This window comes from Sphaerodactylus townsendi, linkage group LG02 (genome assembly GCF_021028975.2).
Source record: "Sphaerodactylus townsendi isolate TG3544 linkage group LG02, MPM_Stown_v2.3, whole genome shotgun sequence".
NCBI lineage: Eukaryota > Metazoa > Chordata > Lepidosauria > Squamata > Sphaerodactylidae > Sphaerodactylus > Sphaerodactylus townsendi.
This window is the reverse complement of record NC_059426.1, coordinates 181,993,207-182,010,769: the sequence shown is the minus strand read 5'-3', so window position 1 is coordinate 182,010,769 and position 17,563 is coordinate 181,993,207. Positions and strand designations below refer to the sequence as shown.

General features: G+C 46.2%; 1 protein-coding gene across 1 annotated transcript; it reads right to left on the bottom strand.

Annotated features, from left to right (window-relative positions):
- Nucleotides 1-408: 408 nt before the first annotated feature.
- LOC125427158 (protein kish-A-like) lies at nucleotides 409-885 on the bottom strand. The gene has a single exon (XM_048486260.1). It carries the CDS (start codon nucleotides 855-857, stop codon nucleotides 639-641), a length of 219 nt encoding a protein of 72 aa, XP_048342217.1. The 5' UTR covers nucleotides 858-885; the 3' UTR covers nucleotides 409-638.
- Nucleotides 886-17,563: the final 16,678 nt, after the last annotated feature.

The following is a 17,563-nucleotide window of genomic DNA, read 5'->3' as shown; positions in this document are numbered from 1 at the left end:
GTTCTTCCTGAGGTTTAGGTGGCATCTCTTTTCCTTCTCCTTGAACCCATTACTCCTGGTTCTAGTCTTTGGAGTAGCAAGAAACAAGCTTGCTCCCTCACCAACATGACATTCCCTTCAAATATGTAAACATGGCTATCATGTCACCTGTTAACCTTCTCTTCACCAAACCAAACATCCCCAGCTCTCTAAGTCTCTCCTTGTAAGGCATGGATTCCAGACCTTTGACCATTTTGGTTGCCCTCCTCTGAACCCGTTCCAGCTTGTCAATATCCTTCCTGAATTGTGGTGCCCAGAACTGCACACAATATTCCAGGTGAGGTCCAACCAATGCAGAATCAAGAGGTACAATTACATCCCTCAATCTTGACACTAGCCATGCATGTTAAAAATCTCCATTGAAATTCATAATACAATCCACATGAAAGAATATGGAAAATCTACAAACATGACTGTTAATAAATGAAATATTACAAATTAATGCACCTCTCTTCTATAACAGAAAATATGGAACTTGTCATAATTTTGTATTGTCCAGTGGGTAATTAAGGTGTAGAATACTTTTTCGGTTTCCCAGGGTCTTTTATTCCGTTGTAGTTTTACTGCAGACATTTTCCAGATTTTTTTTTCCACAACTGTTACTGTATAAACAGAATACTGAAGGCCATTGCTATACAGCACACAGCAACATAAGGGCTCTTCCATTCACCAATCCTGGCACACTTCCAGAATATACCCAGTAATCCAGTTTGATTGTTATCCAGTAATTTGGGAGCCAAGGATCTTATGTATGCACAGGTACATACAAGGAGCAAGATTACTGTGAGTAGACTCTGAAAATTGAAGATTGCAGGCATGGTTACCAGCAGCTGCCAGCCACGTCACATATCCGGCAGTAGAGTGATCTTGACACTATACTCCTATTGATACAGCCCAGCATTTACGTGGAGGAGCGGGGAATCAAACCCGGTTCTCTGGAGTAGAGTCCACCACGCTTAACTGCTACACCACGCGGGTGGTGACTGGGAGGGCAAGGACACGCAGGAAAGTGGCTAATCGTCACAAATTGCCTCCCTAAATCCAAACCAAGGAAAGGACTCTATTTTGGCTCCCAGAAGAAGAAGAAGAAAAAGAAGAAGAAGAAGAAGAAGAAGAAGAGGAGGAGGAGGAGGAGGAGGAGGAGGAAGAGGAAGAGGAAGAGGAAGAGGAGTTTGGATTTATATCCCCCCTTTCTCTCCTGCAGGAGACTCAAAGGGGCTGACAATCTCCTTGCCCTTCCCCCCTCACAACAAACACCCTGTGAGATGGGTGGGGCTGAGAGAGCTCCGAGAAGCTGTGACTAGCCCAAGGTCACCCAGCTGGCGTGTGTGGGAGTGCACAGGCTAACATGAATTCCCCAGAGAAGCCTCCACATCTCAGGCGGCAGAGCTGGGAATCAAACCCGGTTCCTCCAGATTAGATACACGAGCTCTTAACCTCCTACGCCACTGCTGCTCCCCAAAAAAGCTTCATCTGGGTGGCCTGGCCACTCCTCTCTGGTTGCTTCCTAAGTGGGTCTCAATATCATTTCTCCCCATCCTTCCGTCTCACTTCCAAATTGGAGAATGTGGCCTTAAAATGGATTTATGACCGGCTGAGTCAAGCGCGTGTGCATCCCCGCACCAGCCATTAAGCTCGGACTCCGGTGGATGTAATGATTTTCTTGTTCTGGGGGAACTTGTCGTCACCTTTTATGGCGTCTCATCTATTTTAATTTACTCCCATTCTTCCTGTGGCAGTTGCGCCAGCTTTATTAGCTCGCTCCCCCTGCGCTGCTAAAATAGTTTTGTTTGCGGCGGCAATTAATTTATTTCTCGCTTCAAAAGTTAATATAGGAAGCATCGGTCATTACCTCTGCTCTGCGATTGCAGTTCTAGTGAAACCTGTGCAGGAGCCCTGACGGTCCGGAAGTTCTTCTTCGTGTTTAGGTGGAATCTCTTTTCCTGCATCTTGAACTCATTATTCCGTGCCCTAGTCTCTGAGGCAGCAGAAAACAACATCTGTCTGTCTGTCTGTCTGTCTGTCTGTCTGTCTGTCTGTCTGTCTGTCTGTCTGTCTGTCTGTTTGTCTATTGTGTTTCCCCGAAAATAAGACAGTGTCTTATATTAATTTTTGCTCCCAAAGATGCGCTATGTCTTATTTTCAGGGGATGTCTTATTTTTCTGTGTTCTGTTCGTCGGGCATGCTTCCAAACAAAAACTTTGCTATGTCTTACTTTCAGGGGATGCCTTATATTTCACACTTCAGCAAAACCTCTACTACGTCTTATTTTCAGGGGATGTCTTATATTTGGCGAAACAGGGTATCCATCCATCCATCCATCCATCCATCCATCCATCCATCCATCCATCCATCCATCCATCCATCCATCCATCCATCCATCCATCCATCATCCATCATCCATCCATCCATCCATCCATCCATCCATCCATCCATCCATCCATCCATCCATCATCCATCCATCCATCATCCATCCATCCATCTATCTATCTATCTATCTATCTATCTATCTATCTATCTATCTATCTATCTATCTATCTATCTATCTATCTATCTATCTATCTATCTATCTATCTATCTATCTATCTATCTATCTATCTATCTATCTATCTATCTATCTATCTATCTATCTATCTATCTATCTACCGTGTTTCCCCGAATATAAGACAGTGTCTTATATTAATTTTTGCTCCCAAAGATGCGCTATGTCTTATTTTCAGGAGATGTCTTATTTTTCTGTGTTCTGTTTGTCGGGCATGCTTCCAAACAAAAACTTTGCTATGTCTTACTTTCGGGGGATGCCTTATATTTCGCACTTCAGCAAAACCTCTACTGTGTCTTATTTTTCGGGGATGTCTTATATTAGGGGAAACAGGGTATCTCTCTCTCTCTCTCTCTCTCTCTCTCTCTCTCTCTCTCTCTCTCTCTCTCTCTCTCTCTCTCTATCTATCTATCTATCTATCTATCTATCTATCTATCTATCTATCTATCTATCTATCTATCTATCCACTCGATTTCTATACCGCCAACCCCTGGAGGGCTCTGGGCGGTGTACAACAACTGATATAATCTAAAATAACAAAAAGAGCACATTCAATAAATACGTACAATATAATAAAATTAGGGCTCTAAATTTCACATTGCTTCAACATGGCATCCCTTCAAATATCTCAACATGGCTGTCACATCCCCCCTTAACCTTCTCTTCTCCAGACTAAGCATACTCAGCTCCCTCAGTCTCTCTTTGTAGGGCATGGATTCCAGACCTCTGACCATTTTGGTCGCCCTCCTCTGGACCCATTCCAGCTTGTCCGTATCCTTCTTGAACTGCAGTGCCCAGAACCGAACACAGTATTCCAGGTCTGACCAATGCCGAGTAGAGTGGTGCAATTACTTCTCTCAGTCTGGGCACAATACTCTAATTCCGTGGTGGCGAACCTTTGGCACTCCAGATGTTATGGACTACAATTCCCATCAGCCCCTGCCAGCATGGCCAATTGGTCGCTATAGACATTTAATAAATATGATTATTAATAATAATAGCATTACAGCACTCAAGAAGCTGGAGTGGAGGCACAGAGCCAGGCCGAATCCCCTGGAAAATCAGTCTAGGTCAGCATTCCCTAACGTGGTGCCTGTAAGCACAGGGACACCTGTTGATGTCTGCCTTGGTGCCCTTCGAGTGGCTGGAGCCAGATGGGGCCAGCATGGTATAGTGATTAAGAGCAGGTAATCTGGAGAACCAGGTTTGATTCCCCTCTCTTCCACCTGAGTGGCGGAGGCTTATCCGATGAACCAGATGTGTTCCCACAGTCCTGCGTTCCTGCTGGGTGACCTTGGGCTAATCAGACATGGAGCGCTCACAGGCACATTTGGGGTCACATGTCCCTGGGCGCATGCCAGTGGGTCACATGGGAGGCAGGGAATTGTGATATTGTGTGCATGGGGGGGGGGGGTTTGCCCATAGCAGGTGTTGCACCGGGCACCATTCTCCTCCCCCTACACCTTCGCCTTCTTCACAAGGAGTCTATTGTAGGGAGGGGTAGGAAAAGGAACTTGTAAGCTGCTAAATCCAATTCTTTCCCCACTATGAGAGCTACTATGAGAGCCAGTGTGGTGTAGGGGTTAAGAGCAAGTGGATTCTAGTCTGGAGAACCGGGTTTGATTCCTCCCTCCTCCACCTAAGTGGCAGAGGCTTGTCTGGTGAACCAGATTTGTCTCCTCACTCCTACATCCCAGCTGGGTGACCTTGGGCTAGTCACAGTTCTCTCAGCACTCTCTCAGCCCCACCTACCTCACCAGGTGTCTGTTGTGGGGAGAGGAAGGGAAAGGAGCTTGTAAGCCTCCTCCTCCTTTCTTCTTCCTCTTCCTCTTCCTCTTCCTCTTCCTCTTCCTCTTCCTCTTCCTCTTCCTCTTCTTCTTCTTCTTCTTCTTCTTCTTCTTCTTCTTCTTCTTCTTCTTCTTCTTCTTCTTCTTCTTCTTCTTCTTCTTCTTGTTCTCACAGGGTGTTTGTTGTGAGGGGGGAGGGGCAAGGAGATTGTAAGCCCCTTTGAGTTTCCTGCAGGAGAGAAAGGGGGGATATAAATCTAAACTCCTCCTCCTCCTCCTCCTCCTCCTCCTCCTCCTCTTCTTCTTCTTCTTCTTCCTCCTCCTCCTCCTCCTCTTCTTCTTCTTCCTCTTCTTCCTCTTCTTCCTCTTCTTCCTCCTCCTCCTCCTCCTCCTCTTCTTCTTCCTCCTCCTCCTCCTCCTCCTCCTCCTCCTCCTCCTCTGCCCAGCAGGGCTTCTGACTGGCTGTGCAGATTAAAAGGCATCTAGTTCAACAGAGCTTATGTGTGAAGTGCAGAAGAATTCCGTGGCTGATTCCTCCTCCTGCAGCCGCCAGGAAATCTATCAGAACCTAGCAAGGAGTGGTGCAGATGAGCAGATACGGAATCAATAATAATAAATAGATAATAAGGAAGCAGATTGACAAAGTGGGAAGAAATATGAGGAGCAGGCAAGAGGCTGGGGAGAAAAGCCTTGGATCACCTGTGGCAAAACTGGCCCTACTTCACCAGCCCTCCAACGGGCAGTCTGTTGAAACGAGCAACAATCCCTGTAGATTCTCTGCTGCGGCCTCCAGCTGATGGGCTGGTCAGGACGGCTCCCTCCCCCCCCCCTCCTGGCTTTCAGCAAATTATGCAAAACTGAATTATTCAGGAAGATTCTTCTGCGCAGGTAACAGGACGAAGTGCTGACGTTGACAATCCAGGCTGGCTGATCTTCATCAACTTGGGAAGCAAAGGAGCAGAGGCGTATCTAAGGGGAAATGCAGCCCGGTGAAAAATCTGAGCGTCTCCCCTCCCCATGGGCGGCTGCCCTCCCCTACCACAACCAAACAACTTTTTTTGCACCAGGTCTTGAAGTCAGTGTATGGATTTGGGGTGTGTGTGTGTGTGGCGGGGGGGCAACGTTCCGCCTCCCATGTGACGAAAAAAGTGCAGAGAAGGGCAACGAGGATGATTGAGGGACTGGAGCACCTTCCCTATGAGGAGAGGCTGCAGCATTTGGGGCTCTTTAGTTTGGAGAGGAGGCGGCTGAGGGGGGATATGATTGAAGTCTGCTCCTGTTATGCATGGGGTAGAAAATGTTGACAGAGAGAAATTTTTCTCTGTTTCTCACAATACTAGAACCAGGGGGCATCCATTGAAAATGCTGGGGGGAAGAATTAGGACTAATAAAAGGAAACACTTCTTCACGCAACGTGTGATTGGTGTTTGGAATATGCTGCCACCGGAGGTGGTGGTGGCCACTAACCTGGATAGCTTTAAAAGGGGCTTGGACAGATTGATGGAGGAGAAGTCGATCTCTGGCTACCAATCTCGATCCTCCTTGATCTGAGATTGCAAATGCCTTAGCAGACCAGGTGCTCAGGAGCAGCAGCAACAGCAGCAGAAGGCCATTGATTTCACATCCTGCACGTGAGCTCCCCAAGGCACCTGGTGGGCCACTGCGAGTAGCAGAGAGCTGGACTAGATGGACTCTGGTCTGATCCAGCTGGCTTGTTCTTATGTTCTTATGCTTCAAAGCCTTGTGGTGTGGTCCTCTGCTCTTCATATACTCAATGCATCAAAGATGACCCCACCCTCCATTAAAAAGAATTAAAGAAAATGTATTGTCAAAGGCTTTCATGGCCGGATTAAACCAATTGCCTTTGACCACGGCCACACAGCCCGGAACAATGCGGAACTCCATGGAAAGCCTTCCGGCCAGACCACGGCCACACAGCCCGGAAAACCCACCACAACCAATTAAAGAACAGTTCTAACAAACAAGCGACCGGTGGAGAGCGAGCTTACAAAATGGCCCCGAGGAGGAAGATCAGGGACAGCAGAGAGCGTTGTGAAATGTTTTAAAGAGATATCGCCAGTGAAAATGTCTCGACAATGTTTCAGCCCCAAGAATTGTTTTAAAGGGGAATTCATTTATAATGTTTTGAGGCTCGAAAATAAAACGTTTTGGGGGTAAAAACAATGCGGAACTCCAAAAGAAACGTTTTATTTCCGGCCTCAAAAGGTTTTGAAAGGTCTGTGTGGAAAGGGCCAGTGTCTCCCATCTGTTGCTGTCAGTATGTCTGCACCTGCCTCATTTAACACGTTGTATTAAAGTTTAGGCTTTGTTTCAGCTCTGTTTGGAGATCTATTGTTTCTTTTCAGATTTCTGCCACCCCAGCTTCTAATGTGTTGTTTACTGACTGTCCCCTTGCTGTTGATGCAAATTGTCTCATGCTGTCTAATCCGCCTTGAGTCTCAGTGAGAAACTATAAATGGAAATTGCATAAACAAATAAATGGTTTGGACTGATTGTCCTAAAATATCCCTTGGCGGAATGAGCAGCAGTGGCGTAGGAGGTTAAGAGCTCGTGTATCTAATCTGGAGGAACCGGGTTTGATTCCCAGCTCTGCCGCATGAGCTGTGGAGGCTTATCTGGGGAATTCATGTTAGCCTGTGCACTCCCACACACGCACGCTGGGTGACCTTGGGCTAGTCACAGCTTCTCGGAGCTCTCTCAGCCCCACCTACCTCACAGGGTGTTTGTTGTGAGGGGGGAAGGGCAAAGGAGATTATCAGCCCTTTGAGTCTCCTGCAGGAGAGAAAGGGGGGATATAAATCCAAACTCCTCTTCCTCTTCCTCTTCCTCTTCCTCTTCCTCTTCCTCTTCCTCTTCCTCTTCCTCTTCCTCTTCCTCTTCCTCCTCCTCCTCCTCCTCCTCCTCCTCCTCCTCTTCTTCTTCCTCCTCCTCCTCCTCCTTCCTCCTCCTCCTCCTCCTCCTCCTCCTCCTCCTCCTCCTCCTCCTCCTCTTCTTCTTCTTCTTCTTCTTCTTCGATTTTGGTATATTTTTCTGTATTTATGTTGCCTTCAGTTCTCCCATTTTCGGCAGGGCAAAACGTTTGTGCTCCGTCAGCTGCACCTTGTTCGATAGATTTCAATCAGAGGCGCCTTCGACAGACCGGCTTCCTCCCCGGTGACTGGAGGGACCTTATTTCCCTGAGTTTGCAAGTTGGCCAGATTTTCTCTATGCATGAATTCAGCTGCAAAAATGTCGGCCTCTGCGCTTTGGGTCTTTTCAAAAAACACCCTCCCCAGAGTCATGAATTTCAGCAAATTAGGACTGTATAAGAGATGGATATGATTTGTACTGAATGCTAATTCCTGGGAAGGAAAGATCCCAAATAAAATCCAATTATCTCAGTGCTTTTCTAGATTTATTTTATGGATCAGGGGGAACCTAATTCCTCTTTCCGCCAAGGCTTGCGCAGATGGGTCAGGAGAACAGAAGGCTGAAGAGACGTACTGTCTCCCGTGGACACAATCGCAGCAGGTGTAACCTCAGCTTGTGGGTTCTGTGGGGCAGAAACTTGGAATGAGTTTGCAACAACAAATTTAAAAAAAACAAAATGGTTTCTTAACATAGAACATCAAACATCAACATTGAACATCACACTTCAAGGTCCTGTTCAGGTTGCATTTTCAAGTCCTTATATTTACAGTCTACTGATACTGCCAAGTCCAATTCTTCCTGCAAGTGGGTTGGCTCCTGAAGACTCCAAGGGCTTGATGAACAGGATTCAACATGATGAAGGTTTCCAGGAGAACTCTCACCCATTACAAACACACACAAAAAACCCTGAAACAATAAACTCCAACATTGACAACATAGCAAAAATAAACAACTCCCTTCCCACTAGTTCCCAACAACATTGCAGTTACCTTAACAAGGTGTTAAGGGCTTATACCAACCAAGGTCCGAATCTGGCAGCCTCGTCTCCTCCCAAACTACATGAGCCTCTGCAGCCTCCTGCTGCTTTGAGTCTCCGCCCCTTTCTGGGTCAACCCATTCTGAGCATGGGGGTTACACTAGCCCTGCATTTCAGACCTGTTTTGGGTGATGCGGTGATGTCACTTCCAGTGTATTCTGGAAGTGACATCATCGTGACACTGACAATGCAGCAGCACATTCTAACATATGGCTTCTACCGTAGAGTTTTTGCCAAAATACAAAACTTACGTACCTGTTGTCCAATGATGTCACTTCTACCGTGATGCGCTTGAGAGTGATAATAAGCTACATCACCAGCAGTATGGATGGGAAATGCCAGGCTAGTCCTCCCTACTGGCAGTAAGTCTTCCCCTCCCCGTTCCCACTCATTGACCAGGGGTACCTGACAAACCTAGCTAGGGACATACTTTATAAAAATGAAAGCTGAAAATTCAGCTGTGGCATATTGGTGTGACAGTATTCTAGGGCCAATTAAAAATAAAAATAAAAACCCTCTTGATAGTGTTGGGAAAAAACAGCTACTGTGGGAGAAAATGGCTGCCAAGCGGACCAGAAAATTGGAATTTACCCACGCCCACAGGAGGTCTTTTAAATGGAACACAGTGTTTAAAAACATTTTGATGCATACACACAAACTATGCCTATTGAGTTAGTATTGAGTTGGGGGCAGAAGTGGTGTAGGAGGTTAAGAGCTCGTGTATCTAATCTGGAGGAACCGGGTTTTGATTCCAGGCTCCTGCCGCCCTGAGCTGTGGAGGCTTATCCTGGGGAATTCGAGATTTAGCCTGTGCACTCCCACATGCCGTAGCTGGGTGACCTTGGGCTAGTCACAGCTTCTCGGAGCTCTCTCAGCCCCACCTACCTCACAGGGTGTTTGTTGTGAGGGGGGAAGGGCAAGGAGATTGTCAGCCCCTTTGAGTCTCCTTACAGGAGAGAAAGGTGGGGTATAAATCCAAACTCCTCCTCCTCCTCTTCTTCTTTGAGTGTCCATGGGCACTATGTTTGGGACCCTGCTGTAGGTATATCTCTACACCCATTTGCTCCCTACTGGCTGCAGCCTTTCTTACAGTGTATCTCTTCTTCTGCCTTTGTCCTTGGATAAAGTCAACTCCGTGGTTTCTCAACCAGGAGGGCCGGGCGGCAGAAAAGAGTTGACAGTTCCATTAGTTCACATCAAAGGCCGACGGTTGAAATAGATTCTTCTAATCTGAGGAGTGAACTCACCGTGGCTGCACTTGTTCAACTTACAAATGAGCTTTAACAGAGAAAAGACATCACTGTTAATACCCATTATATAGAATTTGACCATGAAGAAGAAGAAGAAGAAGAAGAAGAAAGAAGAAAGAGAGAAAGAGAGAGAAAGAAGAAAGAGAAAAAGAGAGAAAGAAAGAGAAGAAGAAGAAGAAGAAGAAGAAGCCGACCTGTGAGGTAGGTGGGGCTGAGAGAGCTCCGAGAAGCTGGCGTGTCACCAAGCTGGCGTGTGTGGGAGTGTACAGTAGGCTGACCAGCCCGTCCAGCTTTGGCCCGGGACTTGAGTCCCGCCTTTGCTACAATGTTGTCCCTTGGGTTCCTTCCCATTTGCTCCCGATTTTTTGGGAGGCTGCCTCACTGCCTTCTGGGGTGCAAGGCAGTAAATGCTGGCAGCCTGCTGGCTCCTGTTGAGCGCAGAACAGGAGCATTCTGGGGTGCTGCAGCACTTTCCACAGCCCTGTGGTGGCTGCCTTCTGCGGAAGCTCTCCCAGAAGGCCGGTGGCTCTCCTACTGCGACCCCTGCAGTTGCATGCAGTGTGCTCTTGCGTGTGAGAGCTGATGCGTTGCGTCACGCAACAGCGCATACTGATCGGGTTCCACAAGGTGGCACCATCGTGAGTCACCTTAGTGCCACATTATTATGGCTAATCCTGAATTCCCCCAGATGAAAGCTGCCACTCCCACGAAAGCTCGAAGCGTGACAGAGCTGGGGAATCCAAACCAGTTCCTCGGGTCAGATTAGATACCACTGAGCTCTTAACCTCCTCATGCCCACTGCTGCAGTCCAATCCTAGGTGATGTTGTTATCTCTGTCCAAATGCATTGATTTCATTGGGAGACGAGAGCTACCATCAAAACCCAAGCTGATTTATGGTGACCCAGTAGGATTTTTAAGGCAAGAGATGTTTGGAGGTAGTTTGCCTCTGTGTCATGACCCAATGTTCTTTGGAAGTCTCCCATCCTAATACTTGCTGAGACTGAGTTGCTGGTACAACAAACTTCTAGGGTCCTGTTCCAACACTTTAAAGAGCCAAGCGTGGTGTAGTGGTTCAAGAGCAAGGTGCACTCTAATCCTAAGAGAACTGGGTTTGATTCCCAGCTCTGCACCACTTGTAGGAGGCTTATCTTGGGGAACTGAATTCGATTAGCTTGTACTCTCCAACCACATACCAGCGCTGGGTGACCTTAGGCTAGTCACACGGTTCTTTGCGGAGCCTCTCTCAGCCCCACCTACCTCACAGGGTGTTTGTTGGGGGGAAAGGAAAGAGTTTGTCATGCCCCTTTGGAGTCCTCTCCTTACCAGGAGAGGAAGGGGGATATAAATCCTAAACTTCATTAGGAGTTAGAGATGCTTTCGTGTATGTAATCTGGAGGAACCCGGGTTTGATTCCCCAGCTCTGCCGCCTGAGCTGTGGAGGCTTTATATCTGGGGGAATTCCAGATTACGCACCTGGTGCACTCCCACCTGCGCCAGCTGGGTGACCTTGGGCCTAGTCCACAGCTTCTGCCGGGGACTCTCTCTCCAGCCCACCACCTCACCTCTAGGGTGTTTGTTGTGAGGGGGGAAGGGCAAGGAGATTGTCAGCCCCTTTGAGTCTCCTGCAGGAGAGAAAGGGGGATATAAATCCAAACTCTCCTTCTCCTCCTCCTCCTCCTCCTCCTCCTCCTGACATTTGCACCAGAGCGGGGCAAGGACAGGGCAGAGCCGGCCATTTGGAATCAGCCTATGGGGTAATTTGCATCTCTGCTATCTTATTTTTTGATAAACTGATTACTCGGAATAATCAGCTGTTGCCTTCGCGATTGCAAACTGTGAGATGAAAAGGGTAGGTTTGTCTCGCAACCTATAGGATAGATAATTCCACAACTGGGAAATGTCAGGGTTAAAATGAAGCACTTTACAGTCAGCTTGGAATTTTCTCTCTACTAAATAATGTTTGAACACCTGCAAACTGGATGTCCTAATTGTTCTGCTGGATCTTCTCCAACGGTGGGATCCAAAAATTTTAATAACAGGTTCCGGTGGTGGTGGGATTCAAACAGTGGGGCCACCTCACACACGCCCCTCCAGTCCCTATTGGGCAGGGAGGCTGCGTTAGTAACCCCTTCTCGGCACTCAGAAAAAATTAGTAACCACTTCTAGAGAAGCGGTGAGAACTGGTTGGATCCCACTTCTGATCTTATCCCACAATTGCTTTCTTCTCCACCCCCCGACTTAAGGAGACAGAGAATTTTGGTTTCTTTGTCCATGCATTATCGCACAGAATTCCTCCATAACAGTCCAGAAGGCCTTAGCTGGATAAATTGTCATATATGTATAATATTTATATTTGTGTGTGTGTGTGTATGTATGTGTATATGTATGTATGTATATGTATATGTATATGTTTATATGTATATTTTTACTGCTGTTTTTTAAAGGTTTTAGCAATTATATTTATAACTGTATTAGCCCAGATTTTTATGGGGGTGATTATAAAAATCTAGCTTATTACAATGTAAGTAGGAAATGAAATAGAAGTAAATGAAATAGAGTAAGTAAGTAAGTAGAGTAAGTAGGCCAAAGTAGAGTAGAGTAAAAGTAGAAGTAGAGTAAGAGAGTAGAGTAGAGTAAAAATTAGAGTAAATAAATAAATAAATAAATAAAAAGTGTGTATATATATATTGTGTGTATATATATTGTGTGTATATGTATATATATATATGTGTGTGTGTGTGTATGTATATATGTATATATGTGTGTGTGTATGTGTGTGTGTATATATGTATGCATGTGTATATATGTGTGTGTATGTATGTATGTATGTATGTATGTGTGTGTGTGTGTGTGTGTGTGTGTGTGTGTGTGTGTGTGTGTGTGTGTGTGTGTGTGTGTGTATGTATGTATGTATGTATGTATGTATGTATGTATGGTGACTTCGGTTTGGAATACAGTATCTATGGGGATGCAGACAGAGAGGGAGGTTTTTCTAAATCAACCACATACAAGCGAGGAACATAGCAATGTGCATGTGACAAGGGATAGTGTCTACAAAAGACTTGAGGGTAAAGCACATAAATCCCAGGTTAAGGACAGAGACAGGGTATACAGGTGTCTCTATGCTAATAGTAGAAGCATTCGACCTAAAATGGGGGAGCTAGGAGTACAGAGTTTTTGAAGGAGGGACTTTGATATAGTGGGCATTACAACAGAGACATGGTGGAATAAGGGGAGAGACCAGTGGGATGCTGTTATGCAAACTACAGAGGTTCTATAAGGAAAGGGATAGGACAAAGGAGCATTATGGGGGGATGGGGAGTTGCCCTTTACACATCCAAAAAAGGCATAAGTATCACATAGGAAATGGACAATGTAAGGGGAGCTGGGACCTACAGAATCGCACTGTGGATATCAATACCAGGTGTTGAAGGGACATTGTGGTTTAATATTAGGAATATATTATAGATCCCCTGACCAAAAGTGCACAAGAGGATTTACCACGAGGAGATGGAAAAAAAGAAATTAGAGGCCAACAAAGAAGCAAAATGTAGTGTTATTAGGGTGATTTTAACTTCTCCCCATATAAACTGGAAAAATGCATGTTCATGTAATAGTAAGGAGAGAGAGCATTCCTGGATATGCTAAATGACTGTGTAGAGCAGATGGTTGTGGAACCAACCAGGAGGAGTGATCCACAGATCTAATTCTATAGCTAGGGACCCAGGACCTGAATTGCAGGAAGTCAGTGTTGTGTTGAGCGATGGGGAACAGCGACCACAATGCTGTCAGATTCAGTATCTCATGTGCAGCAAGAGTGGCAACTACTAATGTAGTTATTAGCCTTCAAGAAGGAAATTTCTCAAGATGAGGGGATAGTGTGCAGGAAGCTGAAAGGAAAATCAAGAGTCAAAACTGTCCAGGATGCTTGGGAGGTTATTTAAAAAGAAACACAGTAATAAAAAGCTCAGCTGAATGTGTTCCACACAAGGTTAGAAAAAAGGCAGCACCTGCCAGTCAAAAAGCCACCATGGTTAACAAAGAGAGAGGTTGAGGAAATCATCAGAAAAAAGATGTCTTTTAGAAAATGGAAGTCCAGCTCGACTGATGAAGAATACGAGAAGGAACACAAATGGTGGCAAAAGAGAAGCAAGTTAGCTGTAAGGGAGGGGGGGAAAGGGTTATGAGGAATGCATGGCTGCGAACATCAAGACCAGCAACAAGCAGTTCTTCAAGTACATCAAAAGTAGGAAGCCAGCAAGGCGGTAGGCCGTTAGATGACAAAGGAAAAAAGGGTCATGCTAAAAGATGGCGAGGGAGATTGCAGAAGCTGAATGAATTCTTTGCATCTGTCTTCACCCAAGAGGAAGTGAGACAATTCCTGCACCTGAACCAAGCTTCTTAGGAGGCGAATCCGAGGAACTGAGTGAAGATAGTGGTAGACAAGGGAAGAAAGTTCTGGCAGCCATTGATAAACTAAATGTTGCAAATCCCCTGGCTAGTGCATTCTCACCCAAGAGTTCTTAAAGGAAATCAAGCATGAAATTGCTGATCTTCTCACTTTAATATACAGCTTATCCTAGAAATCTGCCTCCATCCCTGAAGACTGGAAGATGGCCAATGTCACACCAATCTTTAAAGAAAGGATCTAGGGGGGACCGAGTGTTAGGCCAGTCAGTTTGACATCTGTTCCTGGTAAATTAGTAGAATCTATCATTAAAAGATAAAATTATAAAACATGTAGAAAAGCAAGACCTGCTGAGAAAGAGTCAGCATGGCTTTTGCAGAGGCAAATCCTGTCTTACAAACTTACTAGAAGTTAACTGAAGGGTGTAAACAGACATATGTGGATAAAAAAAAGAGGGAACCGAAAGTGGACGTGTCTACTTGGATTTCAAAGGCTTTGACAAAGTTCCTCACCGAGAGACTGTTAGAAAACTCAGGCAATGAAGGAAGGAATAAGAGGGAATCCTCCCTATGGATTAAAACTGGTTGAGAAACAGAACAAAGAGTGGGTGTAAATGGGGAAGTTCTACAATGGAGAGATGTGGTGAATTGTCCCCAGAAGGATCCGTTTTGGGACCAGTGCTCTTTAACTTATTCATAAATGACCTGGAAGTACAAGGGGTGGGTAGCGTGGTGGGATTGCAGATGATACCAAATTATATAGGGTGGTGAGAACCACAAAGGATTCGCAGAGCTCCAAGCGGACCTTGATAAATTAGGTGAAGTGGGCCCAGAAATGGCAAATGCAGTTGAATGTAGCAAAATGTAAAGTGATGATGCGCATAGGGGCAAAAAATCCAAACTTCACATACTGCGCTACAGGGTCCAGTGCTATCAGTCACAGACCAGAAAAGGGATTTAAGCGTCTTAGTTGATAGTTCCATGGGAATGTCAACTCCAATGCATAGCAGCTGTAAAAAGGCAAACTCTATGCTGGGGATCATTAGGAAAGGTGAGAATAAAACTGCAAAAGATTGTCATGCCCTTATATAAAGCAGTGAAGATGCGACCGCACTTGGAGTATATATGTCCAGTTCTAGTGCAGCCACATCTCAAAAGGATGTGAGGAGATAGAAAAAGTGCAGAGAAGGGCAACAAGCATGATTGAGGGACTGGAGCACCTTCCCTATGAGGAGAGGCTGCAGCGTTTGGGACTCTTTAGTTTGGAAAGAGGCTGAGGGGGATATGATTGAAGTCTACAAAATTATGCATGGGGTAGAAAATGTTGACAGAGAAATTTTCTCTCTTTCTCACAATACTAGAACCAGGGCATCCATTGAAAATGCTGGGGAAGAATTGGGACTGATAAAAGGAAACACTTCTTGCATAGCGTGTGATTAGTGTTTGGAGATATGCTACCACAGGGAGGTGGTGATGGCCACTAACCTGGATGAAAGCTACAAGGGCTTGGACAGATTTATGGAGGAGAAGTCGATTCATGGCTACCAATCTTGATCCTCTTTGATCTGAGATTGCAAATGCCTTAGCAGCCCAGGTGATCAGGAGCAACAGCCGCAGAAGGCCATTGCTTTCACATCCTGCATGTGAGCTCCCAAAGGCACCTGGTGGGCCACTGCGAGTAGCAGAGAGCTGGACTAGATGGACTCTGGTCTGATCCAGCTGGCTTGTTCTTATGTTCTTATGTATGTATGTGTATATATATATATGTATGTGTATAAGTGTGTGTGTGTGTATATATATATTCTAACCTGCATATATACATTCTAACCTGCATTTCCACTGGATTATTCTTGTTCTTGTATTATGTCAAAGAGTCATAATACCTCTTAGGTTGAAACTTCGAAGCGGATCAGAGCTACGGGAAGGGAGAGGATTATGTTTGGTTTAAAGGAAAGCTCTCTCTCTTTCTCTCTCTCTCTCTCTCTCTCTCTCTCTCTCAGCCACCTTGGAATGTTCACACACTCTTTTCCCCAAAGGATTGAATGATTAATTATGCAACAGTTGATGTAATTTACACATCAGGAGATTTTACAGTCAATTGGGAAAGCACTAAATGCTAAAATTGACAGGCCCCGAGAAAGCATAAGTGGGCTTCAACCAAAACTCAGTGAAACAGCTAGACTCTGTGTTTGGGGGATGGAAGGTAAGGAGGGAAGAAACACTAATGAGTCCAACAGGGAGACGGTGGGAGCCACTCGCGGGGAAAACCAGCAGCTCCTTTGCAGCTTTGGCACCAAAAGATGAGTTTGGATTCCTACCTCGCTTTTCTCTCCTGTAAAGAGTCTCAAAGTGGGTTGCAATCTCCTTCCCTTCCCCACCCCTCAACAGACGCCTTTTGTGAGGCAGGTGGGGCTGATAGAGTCCTGGAAGAACTGTGACTAGCCCAAGGTCACCCAGCAGGCTTCATGTGTAGGAGTGGGGGAACAAATCCTGTTCACTGGATAGTCTGCCACTCTTGTGGAGGAGTGAGCAGTCGAATCCAGTTCTCCAGGTTAGAGTCCACTTCTCTTAACTACTAAACCACAGATGAGAGGACAATTAACGTTCCTTCCTTTTTGATGTCTCTCCGATCGACCATTTCTGCAGAGAAGCTGCCATGGGACATATGAGCACATGAATCTGCCTTATTCTGTACTGACCCTTAGAATCATAGAATCATGGAGCTGGAAGAGACCCCCAGGGGCCATCAAGTCCAACCTCCTCCAATGCAGGAACACACAATCAAAGCACTCCCGATAGATTGCCATCCAGCCTCTCTTTACAAACCTCCAAAGAAGGAGACTCCACCACATTCCGAGGGAGTGCATTCCACTGTCCAACAGCCCTGATGGTCAGGAAGTTCTTCCTGATGTTTAGATGGAATCTCTTTTCCTTCCCCTTGGACCCATGCTCCTGGTCACAGGTCTCTGGAGCAGCGGAAAACAAGCTTGCTCCCTCACCAACATGACATCCCTTCAAACATCTAAACACGGCTATCATTCACCTCTTAACCTTCTCTTCCCCAAACAAAATATCCCCCAGCTCCCCAAGTCTCTCCTCATAGAAGAAGAAGAAGAAGAAGAAGAGGAGGAGGAGGAGGAGGAGGAGGAGGAGTTTGGATTTATATCCCCCCTTTCTCTCCTGCAGGAGACTCAAAGGGGCTGACAATCTCCTTGCCCTTCCCCTCACATGCAACACCCTAGAGGTAGGTGGGGCTGAGAGCTCAGCTGTGACTAGCCCAAGGTCCGCCCAGCTGGCATGTGTGGGAGTGCCCAGGCTAATCTGAATTCCCCAGAAGCCGCCTCCCACAGCTCAGAGGCTGACAGGCGGGGAATCAAACCGGTTCCTCAGATTAGATACACGCACACACCAACCTCTCGCAGCCACTGCGTATAGCCGGCTGTGGAACTGGCCTGCCGCTGTGGTGCCCGCTGTGGTGCCCATCCCCAAGCCCTGTTCCTGAGCACGGGGGATGGGGGTGGGTGGGTGGCACTTGGTGGAGGTCCCCGGGCACCATCCCTCCCCAATATG